The sequence below is a fragment of the Apis dorsata genome, unplaced genomic scaffold (assembly GCF_000469605.1).
Source record: "Apis dorsata unplaced genomic scaffold, Apis dorsata 1.3 scaffold_815, whole genome shotgun sequence".
Taxonomy (NCBI): domain Eukaryota; kingdom Metazoa; phylum Arthropoda; class Insecta; order Hymenoptera; family Apidae; genus Apis; species Apis dorsata.
Genome location: NW_006263952.1, coordinates 178,155 through 199,221, shown reverse-complemented (window position 1 = coordinate 199,221; position 21,067 = coordinate 178,155). Strand labels below are relative to the sequence as shown.

The window sequence follows — 21,067 nt, the reverse complement described above, 5'->3', positions numbered from 1 at the left end:
TATATATATATAATAAAATCTTATTTCAATAGACTATTTAATAATAAGGAAATAAAATTTAATAATAATTATAATAATTTTCTTGATAATTTTATTATGTTAAAATTAAAAATTAAAAATTAAATTTAAATAATTAAATTTAAATTATTAAATAAAATAAATAATTAAATAAATTAATTAAATTATTAAAATTAAACTTTATTAAAAGATAATCTGTTGTAATTTACATTATATAGGTGATGTTAAATATAAGACAAAAAATTGAAATAAATTATATTTATGTATCTATTTTCTATATCCCAAAAAATTTAATATCAATGAAAATATCATTGACGATATATTCTTCTCATTCAAAAAACTTTTTGTTTTTTGAAATATGAATTATTGTTAATGCATTCAAATTGAATAAAAATTTCATTATAAATAGTTTTTGTTCGAAGTTTAATCCGATTTTATTATTAATCTCTTTAATTCAGGATAGTAAATAGAATTTTTATCAGAATAATAAAAATTAATAGAATTTAATAGAATTCTAGTAGAAAATTTTTCAAAAAAAACTTATATATTCTTTACAATATCATTATCACAAGTCAATTGATTGTGATAACAAATTTTTTTTTTGTTTTTATTATTTAATGCATCAATAAATTATTTGCTTTGAAATTTGTTTTAAAATATTCTGGTAGAATTAATAGCAATTTTCTAGCCAAGTTACGATCGTCCTATTAATTCGATAAAACATCAAGTAATTAATGTCAATAACTTTTGATCTTTTGGACTCTTCTACTCAAGTAAAAGGAAAGATGTGGGGGATGAAATGGAATTATTTACTTACATTTGGATCTGTCTTCGCCGAACCATCCCCATCCAGCGGCTTTGGCGAGTTCTCCGTTGAAAGCACTATACCCTGGTTTTCCTGTGGCCACAGGTAAACAGGCAGGTTTCACGCTCTCCGACCAAATGATCGGCCTTGCAAGTTCTAGAAGAGCGATATCGTCCATGTATTTTCCGCACTTATGACCAGGATGTAGAATAGCGTTCACCACTCTTTCTTCTTTCGATGCTGGAACTTCCGGTCCTTTTAGATTATATTCACCAAGGCTGATCCGTAATTGACTGGTCGGAATTACAGAGGTGGCTCTGAATCAAAGAAAAAAAAATTTTTTTATTTATTAAATTAAATTGTTTAGAGAAATTGTTTTTGGTAAAAAATATTAGATAGATTTTGTTACAATCTAGGATACAAAAAAATAATAATTAACAAAGATAGACAAAATAATTATTAATAATTACTGTATTATTTTTTATATTTTATGCTTTTTAAGATGCAGTTTCGTTTCTATTCCTTTATGAAAAAAATACGTAATGAAAGTTATTTCCTTAAATTTGCATTTTGTATATTCTTATATTTTGTATTTTTTTTTGAAAATTTTTCTTTGAAAAACAACAAATTGTAATTTCCACTTTATATGCATTACAGATACATATAGGCCAAGTAGGACGAATAGCTCGTTATTATGGTTGTTTCTAGGAATCAAGATCCAATAAATCAGCAAATAATCACCGTGAAAATTAAAAAAATTTAGAAAAAACGAAGAGATATAGATATAGTTCACATATTCTCCATTTCATTTTTTCCATTTATGCTTTTTCTATTCCTTTTTTTTTCTATCCCTTCGTTTTTAAAGTAACGAAATAACATGCAATTTGTATTTTTATTTGTAATTATTTAAATATTTATTATATATGTTATATTATAATTATTTAAAAAATTTAATTATTTAAATTTTTTATTTTTTTATAACGATCGATATTGATATTTCAATGTTTATTCTCGAAATATTTAGTTAATTTATAATTAAAAGCCGATATGGTTTCCAAATTAACGAAATTTTTTCAATTTTCATTTCACTCTCTTCCGTTATGAACGATGGGAAAGAAGTCTATCCCAATTTCTTCTTCGTGATATCACTCGATTTGAGGATAGTACAATTATATTCCAGTCGTTTTCAAGTTTCAAAATTCGTTTTTTCTTGCAAAGATATCCCCTCCTTAATGGATCTTTCTATCTTCGTTGAGGCAGTTCTATTGTCCCATTGTGGATTGTACAATTTAGCATGGATGCATTATCGTAGTTATTTCCTATCTTTATCATCGCACCTCTTCTACTTAAAATACACGTCGGCTAAATATTGGATCGCACTATTAAGAGAATGACCTTTTTAATTGGATATTCGGCCATTAATCGAACTGTTAATTTGCTTATAAACTTTTTTGTATGACAAGGTTTGTTATCTGTTTTACGGTGAATTTAATTTCAATCATTTCGATTTCGTCAATAACTGAAACTTGTCGCTTATTTTTTAAAATTTTATCCGAATTCTTATTAATCATCCAAACGTTCCAAACGATAATAACGATGAATGGATTTTATATCATATATACTTTTATGTCATAGTGTATCTGTAATTCTTTCACATTTTTCTTTTATTTTTATTTCTATTTTTTTTTTTCGTGATAACTTAACGAATAATTTTCTTTTGCGCGTAGAACCACATTAACGAAATTTATTTCGGCTGTTTCCGTGAACGATAAAGAAAATGTGGACAATGGTTGGAGTTGGATATATTTTCACGATCTCGCGCTAGCTGGCAACATTTTGTCATGCGTTTTGCATGGCTGCTAGCAATTACCGAGTGGTCTGTAATCTACACGCAATCATGGTTTACAACGCCGAAGCTCCGTTGGATTCTCTCTATGGCCACCCTGTCCAGCTTCAACCCCCTTTCCTCTATCATCCCTCTCTCTCTCCCTCTCTCTCTCCCTCTCTCTCACTTCTGTATCTCTCTATCTATCTCTCTGTTTCTGTTACATACTCAACAAAGATAAAGACAGAGAGCGCTTACACGTTTCATCGTGCAACGCCACTGTCTCGACGTTTAATTACACCTGCATGGACACTGTTCCACATAAATCTCCGTTGTATCCGTGAGAAAAAAAATTACGAATATTTTTGAAATCCCTTCTCGATTTTATCTGGTGATAGGAAGAGTTTCCAGGATCCTATTACAATGCTTCGAATGTAATTCTCTTAAAATGAAAAGCATGGAAATTGCTTTTAAATTGAAATCACTAACACATTTCTTCTCTCTTTTTCATTTTTTAACATAAGTGATCATAGTTGTTAATATTAATTCTGTTATACCGTTTAATATGGGTGTTTATAATTGGTGTTTATATTCAAATTGGTGTTTATTTATAATATATATTATACGATTATTTTCCAAGCAATGCATCATTATTTTTATATTTTTTTCACGGAGATATTTCAAATTTTATAAATAAATTCTCATCGAAATGCGAAATTTTCTGCAAGAATGATAATTCGCAAAATATAGGCCAAATAAATTCTATTCGCCGAAGAGCCGACACGGCGTATCATTGATAACCTATTGCATAATTAATTGCAGACAATTCCGTGAGTATGGCAAAGGGTCATTGTTAATAACGCGAACGATTCGATCGGTCGTATAAATAATTTCGCTTGCCAATCAATCGGTTAAATGTTCGACAAGAATCGTACCCGTTGACACACTTTTTTATTACGTTATTATTTTGATCGTGTCTTATTAATCGTTTGTATAAATGGTAAAAATACCACGTTATACGATGTTGGATTGATTCGCGTATCCGCATAGATACACACACTCCCCCCTCAGTTGGACAGAACCTTTTTCACCTGGCATTTAATAAAAGGCCGCCTCTTGACTCTATTTGGCGACAATGTTTACGCGGGCAAATAGCGGCACAGCAGTTTTTAACTTGACACAATGCTCTTTGCCTTTCCATTCGACTTGCTCATTCGCCGGAAAAATACGCTCGAGGTTTCATTTAAAATGTAATCGTCGCTCCAATTAACATCGATATCGTGTCCCGTGTGTGTATATGTATACGACCGCAGGGAACGACAGGATATCCGTGAATAGCACACGGTCTCGTCGTTTTATATAATTTTAACGAAGTGATTGGCCGTTTATCCGGTCGTTCGATAATCACAAAGCCAGACAGCAAGTCAGAGAAATGCTTTTGTTCTGTTAACGTTCAATATTTCGCCATATGCGTATTATTTATGCGTATAAGTACATATAGTACTTATACGGCAAATAAAAAATTCCTTTCGCTTTTTATCTATAATTCATCCGATTTTATTTTTCGTCATTTACTTGATTCTTATCGTTTGTAATTCCATTTTCTACGGAAAATATTTCACGTGAAAGTGACATGATAAAAATAGGTGTAGCTGGAATTTCGTAGTATTCCCTTTCCATTTTTTTTCTCTTTTTCCACTTTCTTTCTTTCTTTCTTTCTTTCTTTCTTTTTTTTTTTTACACGTTACGTAATTTCTACAGAGGCGCGCATTAAACTTTTTATCCTTTCGCAGAGCGTGATGATTTTTGCAAACTACGAACCGTAATCGCCGTGCCGCGCAACACGCGGATTTCTACGTTTTTAAACCCGACACAGATTCGCATAGATTGCACGGATGGATTAAGTGGATTATGACGCAGTCACTTGCAAAGCTTTTTGAGGCAGCCCCGTTCTTAAAAAATTGAACCACTCGGGTCGAACTTTAAAGTGATATTTTCTCGACCATGCTCCTCACCCAATTTCCCTCGTTTCGCGCTCGGAAAAATGTTAATATATTTGTCACTTTATACGATACATTGCACGCGAAAAGATATAAACGCTACAAATTCATCAAAAGATATAAACGCTATCATTTAAACATTTTCATAATCATTTTCAAATCGCTTCAATTATTATTGATCCAATTCATCGATGTTCTTAACTTTTGATTATTTCTTAAAATTCAAAGAGAAAGAATTACGAATCTATTAAACTTGCGTATTACAAAATTTGTAATATTTACGCGAAATGCAGTTTGCAACGAAATATTTGCTGAAAAATGAATACGTTTTCAGTGTATGAGATTTAATCATGCGGCCATCGAATCGTTGAGATCGGATCAGAATAATTACAGTCACGGTTTGTTGGACAAGATTGGTTATTCGCGTTTCGCTGACATTTTAACAGCGATACTGAAAACGGTAGAAAATTTTGGCACAGAGGGGGCTATTGTGAATCCGCGATAAGATCTCCCTTTCTCTCTCTCTCTCTCTCTCTCTCTCGTGTCGCGCTCGTAGATTCGATTACAGGGAACAATGGGCAGCTTTCCATGAAGAAACAGTCGTTTTTCTACCATGAATATTTTCGATGGCAACCTGCATATTGATTACGAACACTGCGTATACCAGCATTATTGCAAAGAATGGGGGTATAAACTATCCATTCGATCGATATTGTAATGCTTTGAAATTTAGGTGCTCCTTTTTTCGATATTTTTCGCGAACTGTCGACAAAACAAGTTCTCGAATCGAGCCGATTTATTTTGAATTTATAAATAAAATTAAAGTATAATATCGTAAAAATATTCAAGGTATTGGATAGTAGTTGGTCGGATATTGAACAGTAACAGTAACTCTTTTAAGCAGATTCGATGCTTGAACAGGATAGAATTTCTATTTGAATAATCATCGATGATATTTCGTTTTTTTTATTTTTTTTTTTATTATGAAATATTTTTTAATATTACGTTTGGAAATTTCAAAGGTTCTGCTATGTAAAATTTTGAAACAATTTTTTATCCAATTCGTATCGAGATTTTGTTGTATAAAAATTCATTTCAACGCTGTACCTATATCTCTCTGTGCATATTGCAAAATTTGTTCGCTTACGCATACACAATAATATAGATTTGGTACGATATTTAGATACAACAACGAATCTTTTTTCATTTTTTTTGATTTCTAAATGAATGATCGTTTTAAAACAAATAAACATTTGTAACAACATAATAAAACAACATATTCAAATGCATCATGTATTTATTCCATCTATAAATCGAAGTCGTGTATTTTAATCAATTACAGATATGATTTCCAAAACCGTTTATACCTTGTATATTATTCTATAATTTCCATAATTAATTGTTATCTAAATATTAAACAGGATATATGGAATATTTATTAAAATACTAGTTAATTAGTAAAATTGTGCAATTGTGTGTAATATAGAGAAATTGATATATACATGAAATTTACTTACGAACATAGGCAATGGGCCGCAGTCAGGACATATTTTGAATTAAGTATGGTACCACCGCAGAAGTGTCCTCCTTTTCTGCTGATGCTCACCATCCAAGGAAACTCGTGCGGTATCGCGTTTTGTCCCCCGACTAGTCTCGCCGTGCGTATGCCAATATTTCCTTGGCCGCAAGGGACATCAGCAACTGTTATTGCAAGCATTGCATTTTTTTCGTTAACATCCGATAAGAAACGATTGCAATTGATTGCAAAAAAGAAAAAAAAAAGAAAGAGAAACGATAAATATTTTGTAATATAAAAAATGATAATACGGAGATCTTGTTTTTCTAAATTTTTGTTCAAAACTAGAAAATAATAAATTATTAAGAATGATAATATACATTTTTTTGAAATATTCTGAAATATTTTTTAAAAGCCAAATAAATTGAGAAAATTAAAACGTTTTTATATTTTTAACGGTGAAATTGTTTTAATCGTTTCACCTTTCTATTTTGCATTCGAGTGCGTATAATTCGCGAAATTAGAAAAGAATTAAAAAGTCTAGACCTCATCTTCGTTGCAATTAAGTGAAATTACGAGAACAATTTACAATTAAAGGGAAAATGGTTTCAAAAAGTTGCAGCGACCGAAGAACATCCCCTCCGTTTTTTTCATTAATCGAGCGCAGACACAAAGTTCATTTTAACTTTTATCAAAAATAATCACCCGCCGTATTTCATTAACACCGAACAAAATTCTGTTTCAGTTATTTCTTCTACGAGAAATGGCACGTTCACGGTATGCAGAGAGAACAAAAAAAAAAAAAAAAAGAAAAAAGGAATCGATTAGATACGAATCATTCCAGGAAATCGTTTGTAATGAAATTTTGTAATCAAAGTTTCATAAATGGAATGGAACGAAATTCAGATCCTTTTTGAACCTCTTTGTAATTGCATATGACAGTAATTATAAATATATTCGATTGATCGATTTCCATCGATCTTTTCCTCGACTGAATCCCCTGACAACTCTTCGTCGAGATCGGAGGGTTCAAATTAAAACCGCGGACGAGACGCGTCCAACTGATGATGTGCAACCGTTTAATTGAAAGCCGAAGTAACGCATACAACGGAATGTTAACCGATTCAAGAGGAAGCAGCCGCTGACGGCACCGGTACTGGCATCGCGCGAATTTAATGCCCCGAGCAGATAGGGATAGATACGGCGGATCTGTCACCGCAATCCCTGCGACATCCCTCTGGCCCTCCACCGAATCACTCCCTCCCTTTCACGTTTCCCCTCTCGTTTCACGCCTCGGCTGATTAATTGGACCTCTACGTCTGCACCACTGATTCCACCCACTCTGGGGTTTCGGGGACCTCCCTTCGACCCTCCAGTTTCCAACCCCTTTCTCCACTTCCGTCCTCCGGTGTCTCTTCTCTTCTCACGGCCACCGAAACCGCGGGAAGAAGACAGAGAGCGAAGGGATACGGCCATTGAAGGGGGGTAGGATGGGCACGGAACAGGCATAGAATTCGAAGTCACCTCTATTCGGAAACGCGTAATAGATATGTCAAAAGCAGGTCGAACATGGTCATGATAATATGCTGATGCTTTCGTCGAGCCATCGGCGACTTCCCTTCTCTGGCTCGTTTACCCACCCTTCCCTCCTCCTCCTCGTTGATTTCGCTCACAGTTTGGATTAAGCCTTTTTTTCCCCTTACACAACGATCGTCGGGACGGGCAGGTTGGAGATTCTTTTTCGAGTCTTTTGTGCGGATTCTGACGGCTGCAGGTGGCAGTGGATGGGGTTATTTTAACGGCTGGAAGAGCCTGAATCGACACAGTGGGAAGAAAGGGAACCCTTTTCGGTTTGCTTTGCCTCGTTTTTTCCCCCCTCCCACCCTCGGTTTCCCTTTTCAGTGGTTTCATGCTGATTTAAACTGTTGCCGATGTGTTTTGAATGAGTTTGACAGGTATTCTCTTGTTAATTGCGCGATATGGATTCGACGAATAGGGTTGATTAAGAGAATATCGTGCGTCATATCTAGGGGAACATTATATTATCGCATAACAAGGTATTAATATAGAATCGAAATGTATCGGAATGTACGGAAGAATACATTTACGAAGAAAATAATATGGATCATAATACGGATGGATTAAAATGGATTTTATAGAAAGAAGAAAAAAAAGAAAAAGGAAAAAAGAGAAAGATTAAAAAACGACCGTTTAAAAGATCGATTATAACCTGTCACCCGATATTTTAATCGTTTGGAATACTTTTATCCTGGTGGCTCGTGTAATTTTCATGGGAATCTCTGGATCGCGTTGCTTGGTTGAGCGCGAAATTCAGTAGTACAAAACATGAATGTCGCGTCGCATGAGATATGGGAATGCAAAGGATTAATTGAGGTTGTCTAGATCGATGGCAATTTATCTTGATAATTAATTTATCTTGCCACTCGATACGGGTCGACATTATAACCCGACGGTTATGAAAATGATTTACGTAATCGCAATGGAAATATTTCGTTAATAATATTTCCGATCCGCGTACCAGGAGAATTCCTGGAATTTCAAATCATGAAAGTTACGATGAATGTACTTCATAATGGATCAGTTCGGTATGAAATCGAATTTCACGTTTTATCCCTCGAAAATGTATCTAAAACAGGTGGTTTAAGCTTTAAGGGTATAGATATTCCGCTTATTTGTACGTGAGATAAAATTCTTTAAACATTTTTTTTAAATAAAATTTCTTGATAATTATCTTGTACTCAAATTTTTCATCCGTTGCTTCATCCATTTACGATTATATATCAATGAAAGTTGATCTCTCGTATCGATAAGGTAAGAATTAAACGTTGTTAGAAAGAGCAATTTTCAACTCGACATCTCGCGATCGAAGCTCGACACGGAACTCATTAATCATACGCGTCTTCTAATTACCATCTCCGATCTTTCAAAATTGATTTCGGCGAAAGATCTCAAGATGATGGATCGCGATTTTCCATCATTCACAATTATTCACGACAATTATACCGTCGTTCGAGTTTAAAAATTAATGAACTTTCGTTTCTCTAATTTTATCGGTAATTACGCGTGTTCCCCGTTAACGCGATTACCTTTCTGCTGCGTGCGACCCATTAATTTGTCCCCGATGGTGCGAATGCATCGAATACTCGACACAGAGAGTATTGCGATAAATTTGAAAATTGCGGGTCCGCGTGACAATTAAATTTCTAGCGGCGTTGTTTGGCCGTAACCTTCGTCGGGTTAAGAACCTCATCAAATGCGAATGGTCGTATAAGAGATACGTTGCCCTGTCGAAATTTTCGAGTCATCGAGCCCGTCGAGGCTATACGTTGCCTAATTCCGTCGGCCTTCGACTAGGTTATACGCTCATTTTTCTGTTCTAGCCTTCCGCATGCGTAAATCGCGATCAGCGAATAAAATTTTTGCGTACAACGCCGGGTTTTCTGATATATTGGGATATGTAACATGAAAAAAAAATCTGTTCATACACGAGAAATTATATGGATAATATCACATCGAATTGGAATCATGATAGATAAAATTTTATGCAATTTTGAATTAGATCGAAGCCGGTTCGATTTCTAAGAATAAGAATTGTTTATCAAGGAGGAGAAATTATCAGAAGAATAATCAGTTTGATCAGTTTTTGTAAATAATTTCTGTAAATCGTTAATATGATCTCTCGATTATTAACGCTCGAGATTATGAGAATCCGCTTTTTCTAAAGAGTGGCGTCAATATTTCAAGGTGAATGGATTTAAATTAGATTCAATTCGTTTTAAGAAGCAATCGCGCGTGACTGGCTGGTATGGCGCAAGTGCATCGCTGCATTCATTCGGTAATGAATGACTCTGAAAATCCAATGTTAAGCCTGTCATTTCGCGTAACTGCAATTTACGCTGTTCTGCCCCTTCGTTCACGCATAGGTTATCGACGGGGGCTAATGTCGCGTAAAATTGTTACGTTTAATAAATATCATAGGATCGATACGGATTTTCGGAACGCGGTTGTTTTTGATGTATCAAACTCGATCGTCGAGATCAATCGTATTTGCGAAGGACTTGATTCGAATATTTTGAGCTCGGTACTTTTGAAATATGGTTGATAAAAATGTTAACAGCGGAAATCGAATAAATAGATTTAAATGAATTTTTTCTTGTCTGGCTTGAATTTTTTTTTTTCAATGAATTTATTTTTATAGATCGCTATCCCTATTTCTTTTTTCGAAAATAATTTTCGAATGATAGTTTCCAAATATCGTAGATTGTTAATTCTCTATTTTTTACTGATTATTAACGATTTATCTTTACTTCCTATTCATTTCCGTTTTTTATATAAATCTACAATCGGAAAAGTTGTCAACAATTTTTTTATATTTTCCATTAAATATTTTTCATCGTATTATGTATTATTATAATATTTTTCAAATCAAAAAATATTCAATCTATAATTAATAGTATAGGATTGATTTGACGTTTAATTAATTATAATAATTTAATATCAATTTTCAACATCGAAATTCGAATTATCAAAGACAAAACAAATTCCAATATAATGATCGTAATTGTTGCTTCCATTTCTCCATCGCGATACAATCCTTCCCATTTATTCGAATTAATTTAATAATAAATACCGATAAACCTGAACTAGAAAAAGATTCTGAAAAAAAAAAAAAGAGAAAAAAGAAGATTCTTGATCATTGACCAATAAACGTGAATTACTCACAATTATTATATTCCTTGGAGACACAATTGACAAAGGCGGCGAAAAATACGAGAGAGGCGAGAAACGTGGCGGAAACGTGGCGCGATACCATGGTCTGTTCCGGTTTCGGTGATCGTTTGTCGGTGAACAATGAAAAAATGTCGCATGTCTGACTATCGGGCCTTCTTTATACGTAGTTCGTTACGATTGCATCTTTCTCGTCGTTTCACTTTCGTTCTTTGTCTCGCCTTCCACCACCCTCAGTCACCCGCCTTTCAGAGGCTCGAGGATCGAGCATCGAGCAACCGTCTATCGATACGATTGTCGCGGCGGAAACCCAATGATAATGCTAGTGCGGAGTCGAGCCGGCCCCGATGTGATTTTCAAGGTAATTTCTTCGCACTTAATACGCCCGGCGACGTGTGTTTCTCGGCAATTGCTCGGTCAAGGGCCAAAGGACAGATACGCATCGATCACGAGTCCATGATTTTGTCATTCGTCAAGGATCCATGATCCATGTTACATCTTTTACTGTTATATTATATATATATTGTTATACTGTTATATTATACTGTTATATTATATATATATATTGTTATATTATATTTACTGTATATTATATATATGCTTTATATTTTTAAGGATGAATTTCTCGTGGATAAATGGAAATATCCATTTTTGTACGTATATTTTGCAAATATTTTGCTGGAACGATAAATTTTTTCTCCAATCTAATGGCAATGTGTGGAGAATATCTTATTGATATTTTATTTTCGACATGATTATCGTTATAAATGGTTTACGGTGTATAATTGAAACATTTTTCTGGAAACTTTTTTACTGCGTTATATAGAATTTGTGAGATAAGAAAAGGAAGATGGTCACGTTGTATTGTAAGTCAAGGTTTATTGATATATGATTAGAGAGATATATTTTAAGCGTGTTGAACATATTTCATATTAATTTTAACGATATCTTGTAAATAACTCATGATAAATAACAACAATGTGTAGCTTTAAAAAATTCAAGGAAAGATTAAATTGTTTCAGAAAGCTTTAAAACAAGATGTATGAATCAATCAATATTGAACGCTATTATCTTTCTTATCTTTTCTATAATTAATCCGAATCGAAATCTTTAAACTTTCAAACATGTTTGTTTTATTTTTTTTTTACCTCGATTGATTTATTTTTGTTAAACATTTAACAGCTTCTATTCAAACAAAATAATCCCAACATAATCTTGTTCTAATGTTCACCGTAATCATATCAAAATTAAAGCTGTTCATATCGGGTAATCGTATTTCGTACACGCATACGTTCTCCACGACGTTGTTATCGCCGACAAACGGCAATCGGATTATGTGCCTACGAATAATCACTATGACAGGTGGTCAGGATAATCGGGGACATGGAAGCTGTTGACCGCGCACGTTTCGCTGTAGAACGATGCAACATTAGTAGATACAATCTCGTCATTAGAGCTAAACAAAATTGGTGACCATTTCTTGTCGCTCTTGTATAAAATGATAACTCATATTGTTTCCGAAAGATAGAACCACAATCAGCGATTCTTCAATTTGATCGAATACATTTGATAATTAATCGTGAATTTCAATGAATGAATAATTATAAATTATACCGTGAACTTATTATGAAAATTTTCTACCGGATAAGAGAGACTTCAAAGTACGATTTCTCTTTATCTCGAAACGTTTTTAACCAATCGTCCATTCCTTATTTATTACTCCTTAAGGGAATTTTGCTGATTAAGTGAGACGAGTTTGCGAGAACTTTTCGCTAAAACGAAGTTTCACGATAAGAGAACTTTTGAAAATTATCTTCCTTTGATCGTTCGTAACGAATATCAATATAAATCATGCGAAACTCTTCTTTGACAATCAGTTCGTTTACGAAAGATTCCCGATTAACCTAAATTCTTCATTTTTCTTCGAACACTCCAAATCTCATCCATTCTTTTCAATATTGAAACTTTTCTCTCAAAATCATTCGGAAACTTCGTCTCGAAGATTTTCTTCATTCCGGATAATTAGCCAAAAAAAAATCGCTTCCAAGTATCAAAATTTCTTTCCTTTAATTGGTCTAAAAAAATTTCTACTCTCGGGTTAAAACTCAACTACCCTTCCGTAATTTCCTCGACAATCATTTCTCAATCTTCATTCCACGGAGAATAGGCGAATTTGCTTCGTGTGTGGTCACGCGTGCATACGTGCATACGACAGTCGTGTATACGCCACAGGGAATATGAAAGCGAGAGTCACTCGACTGTTACTCCATCCACGTTCCTCTGAACTTGACCTACTCTTTGTCTCTCGCGGAGCAAACTGTTTCACTCGCGCCTACCACGAAACGTCGTGTCCCTCTTCCACTTGTCGCTATTCTAGCCGGGGCTCACCTTCGCCGCGAGCAGCCGTTCTACCTATGCCCGACAGGTAGATACATCACGAAATATTCCTGCAGCTGGCTTTAACCGGGTCAAGTTCGTTTCTAGACGATGGAGATCGGACCCCACGGACGCGGAACTGATAACGAAACTCGCTCCCTCTTCGCGCTCCTCTTATCGTTTCTTTTATCTCCCTTTTCTTTTTCTTGCTTTCTTGATTCAATTGTCTCTTTTGTGTCGTTTCTTTTGCCTAGAACTATTTGAAAACTTTAAAATACTAGGAACATTTTAAACTATGAATAAAATTGTGGGTAATTACGATTAAATAAATTTTTAGCAGCGTATATCTTTATCGATTCTTTCTTATTTTTCATTTATTTGATAAAAAATAATATTCTAGTAGTTCTTCTGTCTGTTATTTTATTAATATTTTTCCAGAAGAATATTCTTTTTCTTAATTCGTAATTTCATTCACAAATTGTATTTTTCTTTTTCCATTGTTGTTCTCTTTTTCAAACTTTGGATACGTTTACTTGTTACTTTAAAATTGTTATCACAAGATTCAAGTCAGAGCGATGAATTTGACTGAGATAAAACGAGTTGTTAGCAATATCTTATAATTAGATTGATATTTGTTTTCGTATCTTGCGAACACGGTTGTGTGCGCTCGAACGACAGTTTTTGGAGTTCAGTGTTAACTATTAGAAGGACGGCTAAATATTTGAGCGGTTGTAATTTTAGCTCGTGGCATTGCTTGCTCATATATACACGTGGTGAGGTCGAAAGCCCTGTTTCTAGACGTGGAGTCAGTGACATTGTGAGGTCGACGAAAACGAAATTTAGTTCGGTGCACTTGAAGTGGAAGCGACCTTCATAGCCTCCGTAGCCTAATCCTGTATGTATGCATATTTAATCATATTATTCTCCACTGCTGGAATTTTTATTTCGATTCTATGAATATCCAAATAACGAGAAACAATCAAATTTTATAATATTTTTCAATATTTCACAAAGATATTACGATACGATTCCGTTTCTTTTTTTATTAAACCAAATTTGAATAAATAATTGATTTCGTTCTAACTCTTTGCATCGATTGCGGCCATTTTTTCGAACCAGAGGAAATTTCATTTTCCTTTAACATTATTCGATTCGGATCGATCGGAACACACGCGAAGGGATGAGAGAGAATCTTGGCTGTTCCGATAGAAATGGTGTTAAAACGTCATCGAAGACCCGTGACGAGAATCGAATTGTACAGAAGTCGAAATTCTGCGAGGCCTCGATTGGAGACTATCAATGGAGTGCGTGGAATGTTGCGAATCGGATTACAATCGGCATAGGAAGCGGAGGATACAATTCGGCCGACCAATCATTGATCGATTCACAAGAAGAAAATGAAATTTCATTTATGCTGACTGTCAAACGATATCGCAATGTCCTGTCGAATATATGTGCCAGATATATTTTTCCATGTATCTTTCAATTTCTCAAATTACTCTGCTGATTTAAATATGCGTAAATCGTGGATAATTCGAATAATAATGAAATTTATAAAAGAAGAAAAAAAGATTGGCGAAATTTTCTGAATATTTGTTATCGAAAAGTAATAATTTGAAAATAAATAATAAATAAAAATAAAAATGTAAAAATACAGAGTGATTTGTTTTATATTTTTCCGCAGATATTAATTTTTCTATATGGTATACCGGTAGAAAATAAATATAAAATATTGACAGTGAAAACAAGAAAGACAAAAAAGACAAAAATATCGAAAAAAACACGTTAAGGAAATAAATCAAATTATTGTTGATCGAAAAAAAAAGCATCATTTATTAATAGCGTGAAATATTAAAAAATATTATAAAAAGATAAAAGTTGCAATTGTGAATTATAATTTTCATTATCAACAAGTCGGGGATGCTCGCGTTCCCTGTATCGGCGTCGTTCTTCGTGAAACGAGTTGCACTGTCATATGCACGAAATGTCCCATGCGACAGCGTGACTGGTGACGAATCATTGCATACGAATGATAACGTGACATTGCTGCATCGACGTGATTACGACTTCGATATGTTGTCGGAATAAACTGGCAACCTGGTTTAAACGCGACCTAGTCCTCCTGCCCTGAAAAGGTGTTTGTATCATTGTTGTCTGTGGCGTGTTATCAGCGCGAAAGCCAATAGCGAGCCGAGACCGTGGAAGCGTGTACTTAATCCATCACGCGCAATGTATTTCCCGATTATATTGTCGGCCAATTTATTACACCTTTTAGATACGTGTATATACAGATACGCATATAGAAAGCTTTCGAATGTAATCTCTGTTAAACGAATAACTAATGCAGAATATTGCAGTAATTTGTTCGAACGTCCCTTTTCGAGATAATTGAAATTAATTTTCATATTATATCGTGAGAATTTTCGCGTTTATTATAAATTATTTAATTTTGTGGAATAAAATTCATTATTATTGTGAAAAAGAAAAATTTTATTTAAGCATTTAATTATTTACATCGAATTCTTCGATTTCTAATTCTTCTTTGAGAAAAATTTTCTGAATTTAAAAATAAATTTATGTGTACAAGATAATTTTTAATAAATTAATATCAGATCTCGTAGAAAGATCGCGTTCAATAATCGATTGAACGCAATATCCGTCACAGGATGATATTTATGAATAATATACGTTCACTAGCGATTCCTCCTCCACAGGTCTGTTCACCTTCGACTTTCACTTTCAAGCCTATCCACGTCCGTTAGATTCCAGGAGGCAAAGAATTCTGTCGTGGCTGTCTTGGTCGCCAGTTGTAGAACGTGTCGCGCGCGGATTGAAGAAACGGATATCGAAACGGGGCGAACTATCTCCTTGGCACAAACTCGAAAGGAATTCATTCACGCCCGCTGGTCTCCATCGAATCGTGCTATTCCGTCAATTCGAAAGGGAAGTCTCTTTGTGCGGGGCTTCATTGTTCGGTCGTCGAACGCGTCCAAGTGTCGAAGTGGTCGCCGTCTCGGCCGTGTTATGTGCTATCAGTTATACAATACCTACGTAAGAAAGTTGTGAAACTTTGTCGGGATAACTTTAACGAGAAACAAATAAATAAATCAGAAGAGATTGGATTTCAAGTCCGGAGAGATACAGAATTTCGAACTCGTCTTCGTTGTAAAGATTTATATCGTTTTCTTTGTGAAATCTTATTCCATGGAATGAAATCTTCCTCGACGTTAATTTATCTTCCTTCTGCCACCTTTTTTTTTTCTTCATCGTTTATTTCGATATCTATTTACATATGTTGAATTACCTAAATGAAAAAAGGAACGAAATACCCTGAATCGATCTGTCAAGGAATGTGACATCTATCCATGTGAATTAAGAGGGAAGAGAACGAAGAGGTTTATTTCGAATCTTTCATCAGATACGAAGTTCTCTTTCGAGGAAATTGTAGGCAAGATCGGAGTCGGTCGAGATTGGTCGAGATTGGATACACCCTCACCGACGATTGATTCTTCTTCTACTTACGGGCCACATTATCCAAATATCCGAAATCGATGCTGTCTTCGGTGAGTTATGTTATTAGACCCGAGGCTATGAAATGTATCTGCCTTTTGCGACCGATGGATCAGAAGGGTCAGATCTATTGTTATCGTTTGAATATTCCTGGTTCAAAGGTCCGGACTTCGAGGGAAGAGCAGAGAAATTTGAAGGTTCAGTGGATTCGCTCTGTAATATAAATTTCTTCAAGAGGTGTAGTTCATCCATGAGATGTTTAAAATTTATGAAGGTAAAAAAAAAAGGAATTTTCAATCTTTGGGGGGTCGTTTCATCTTTTCACGTTCGAAATCGGATTGATATAAAAAGACCTACGGTTCTACAATTTGAGACAAATTTACATTCGAGTTTTCTCGTAAAATCGTTCTCTTATCTTTTCTCTCTATTATATAATTATTATATTCTCTATATTATATAATTTTTAACATCAGATCGACGTTAGAATTATTACAAGACGAGGAATCACGCTGTTCGAATCGAATTCTTTGAAATCACCAAAAATACAATTCAAACATCTTCCAATAATAATTTTCTTCCATATCGCAAGAACGAAACGATGGAAAATCGTCGCGTTTCCGGGCAGTAAATTGCGAATCGCACCTTTTCAAACAGTGACACGCAGCTATATCGAAAGTAATAGTTGCGCGGTTTAGTTACCGTCATCGCTCGGCTATGACGTTTATCGCGACCGAATAAAGCACCAACACGTAGTTCTCGTTGATTCACGGACATCGACGCGACCACGTCGAGATTTTTTTCGTTTCTGCATCGCGTTTACCATCGCTACGCCGGAAAATCGAATCGAAATTAAACGAACACTGCAACGGGTAGGACAGGGTGCCGACACATGCTCTGTTCCATTTATTTTTTTCTCCTCTCTCTTTTTTTTTCCACCCTTTTTCACTCTTTTTCTCATCGTTTTTTTTATTCACTTTGTTCCATTCACCCTTTCGGTTGTTCGTCCGCTTTTTTCTTTCGTTCGTCTTTCTTTCTCCATTTGGATCTTGTCCACCATTTTCACCAGAGTATTTTCACGCCTTCCATTACGATCGTTTTCCACCAATTTTGTTCGACGACTCGTGTATTTATGAGTAATAATGGCTGCGAGTTCTCCCTTCGCTAATAGATTACTACGACCATCTGCTTTTGACACTTAAGTCGTTTGTGGGATCGGCAAGGATAAATAGCAGAATAACGAAAAACAAGCGTACAACATTCAATTAATTTTTTATTTGATTCGTAAGTTTAAAGCACGAATTTTCTCACTTTAAATACTATCGAAATATTATTAAAAATCACGGATACAATCTATGGTTTATTTTAAGAATTATGATTTGACAATTTGATCAATTTGATTGATTCTCACAATTTCTCAAGAAAGATAACATAATGATCTCGAATTTTTGAACAATCTTATACGTATCGACAAACAACATTAATTAATTAATTAATTCTGATACTTTTGCCCTTCTTCTTCATTTCTTCTTAATCTTAATAATTCGCATAAAACTCTTTCCTGATTCGTATCGCAATAAAAAGCCCAGCTTGAAATATCTTTCAACGAAAATCCAGGTGTAAAGCAATGAATTATTTGGAAATTTTCCGAGCACCTGGCACGAACGATCCCCTACAATTGTCCTCTGTTCCGTGGAGAAATCATTCTCTTCGCACCATTCGAGCAAATTGGTAAAGTTTCAGGGTTTTAACTTACCGAGATCGCCGGATACAATTTGGTATCCTGTGTTCCGTTTCCACCTTTCCTTTCATCCTGCCCACCCAATCTGGAAACTATTTCTTCGAAAGACAACCGAACTAGCTAAACGCAACGCAGGTCCTTTGCGGATTCCAGAACACAGCCGTAAAAAATGAACGAATTAACATTTAAAAAAACGATTTATTTTTACATAATACATTCTTTTTTATTTTTTAATCTCTGCCAGTTTCTCTTCCACGAATATCCGACAGAATTCGTCTTTGCGAAGATCAGTCGGATGACGCGTGGACCGGAAACTGGTTACACGATGGTTGCTACTACGCGAAGAATAGAGATTTCCCTGATTAGAGGGACTGATCGAGCTTCCTCGGGAATGAGGGTTAATGAAACGTTTGTAATCGTAACTGGTAGGAAACGAGCAGTTTGCGCGACGTGAATGTTCAGCAGGGTGGTCGCAATCCAAAAGATCCAAGAGATTTCGACGAGAAGTTTTGAATTATAAAGAAATTATTCAACGTGGATGTGATACGTGGGAACGATAAAGTGATGAAAAAAGTATATTTATAAATTCAAATAGAAATTTATAATATGTATGTATGTGTATTATGTATTATATATATATATGTATTATATAAATGTATAATATGTATAATTCATACTTTTCAAAAAATATACTTACTAGGTTGTATTTTTTCGTGAATATTAAGAATATGCTTGACCCCATTTTCTTTTTATTATTTATTATTTATTCGTGTTATGAGATTAATTGAGTAAAGTTAAATGTTAATTTTTGAGATAATAAATTTTTGGTGAAATATTTGAATAAAGATATGAGATTTAGATTAATGCAATGGATTTGATGATCAAGAAAGGTGGCGATACGTAGGTAGTTTCCGAAAAAATGTCCCTGTTTATTTTTTTTTAGAGAAGTTAAGTGTTCCGCAAATACTTAACCTAGTTCGTTTTTTTTTAGTGTTGGTTTATTTGTGCAACGTATTTATTAAGAGATGAGAGAAATTTAGTCAGCTGACGTAATTGAGGTCTTTCTCGTAAAAGGTGTGGCGGGCTTAAGACAACAATGAATCTGAAACACAATTAACTTTTTCCTACCCGTTTCACTTTTTAGTTAGCGAAAACAAATTTTCTTGATATTCACGTCGACGAAATTTTTCTAGTTTCAACTTTATCAGAATTTTATCACCATGTTCATATTAATAAATCGAATAAATTAATTCTCAATTTATAATTTATAACAAAGCTCGATTAATAAAAGATTTTCTGATAGAAAAATGCCGGTAGAAAAAGATAAGCATCCCTTTTCCTTCCTGCGTTCAAATGTCCGCCATACTGCGAATAGCTACCCTCATTCTTCTTACTTAGCGTCGCGAGCTCTCATTCCGCGAGCGAAATTAACAAATTTATAAACGCTTCCAAACAAAATCTCTAAACGAAGAATTCTTCATCTTACGATACCATAACTTACAAACATACCATAACTTTTTTCCCCCAATTAAATTCTCTCGTTCTCGAGAATCGTAATCTCTTCCGTACATTAACTCAGTCTCGAAAAAGACTGCAACTATTTACCAAACGTTCCAAATCATTTTTAAGCATCCATATATTTCCCAAATATATTTTATTAATCGTTTCAAGATTACCATTTCGTTTCAGTTGCACCATTTGACAGGATGGACTTGGAGGATATCGGATTCGAAGGAAGTCAGGCTTCAGGCGTACCTGATAAGTCTATCTTCGATGGATTTCTCTGACGGCCAAGTCCCAGGGGAGATGAGAAAATAAATAAATGACGAGCGATTCCCACGAGTCTCGAGAGTCGGCAAGAAGGAGCAGTTTCGGTGTAGATAGGGCGAGAATTATGGTTCCTCACGGGGGTTGTGATGAAGAGAGCCAGGGGTGCGCGGGGCAATTTTAAGCCCTCCTCTTGGTTTCTGGCCTTACAACTCCGTAATTTTTACCCTCCGAGAAGTTAAGAGTAATTTACTGGGCTCCGCGTAGGCGTTATTCGACTCCCCCGCCCCTCGGTGTCCGCCCCACTTCTGCCCCGTGAAATAGGTACACCCAAGATCCCAGGCCCTTGTTAATTGTCTGCCATGGACGAACTTGATTTTCCCGCGAAACTGCGAACCGGCAGTCTTGAGATAAATGTTGGTTAATATTGTTACGAAAATAGGTAGTTAGTTCTTTTCGGACCCGTGGAGAGACATCCTCGGGGATCTTCATCCCCTCTTAACTCGTTGAATCGTCTTTTCTTTGTTTGCCGGTAATAATGAGTAAAGAAGCTAGAAACGAGATGGTGAGAATGAGCTCTTTTTGTTCGAACGATGATAGAGAGTGGTAGTAAAAAGCGAGAAGTAGAGAAAGGCACACTTTTTTAATGTATCATTTTTTAATATCGAAGAATTTATCGTGTTTCGAACGTTGGCTCACGAGTGATTGATTATTTCCGATAGGAACTCACTTGCTGCAAATCGATTTGAGTGTTGTTGCATTT

General features: G+C 34.8%; 1 protein-coding gene across 1 annotated transcript in view; it reads right to left on the bottom strand.

The window, feature by feature from the left end:
- Positions 1-6,384, bottom strand: part of LOC102675483 (testisin-like) — a 7,413-nt gene extending 1,029 nt beyond the window's left edge. The window contains exons 1-2 of the mRNA XM_031513984.1: positions 6,166-6,384; positions 836-1,140 (exon numbers count right to left, since the gene is read on the bottom strand). Coding sequence (XP_031369844.1) covers positions 836-1,140; positions 6,166-6,365 — 505 coding nt within the window. The 5' untranslated portion in view covers positions 6,366-6,384. The remainder of the gene's footprint in view (positions 1-835; positions 1,141-6,165) is intronic.
- Positions 6,385-21,067: the final 14,683 nt, after the last annotated feature.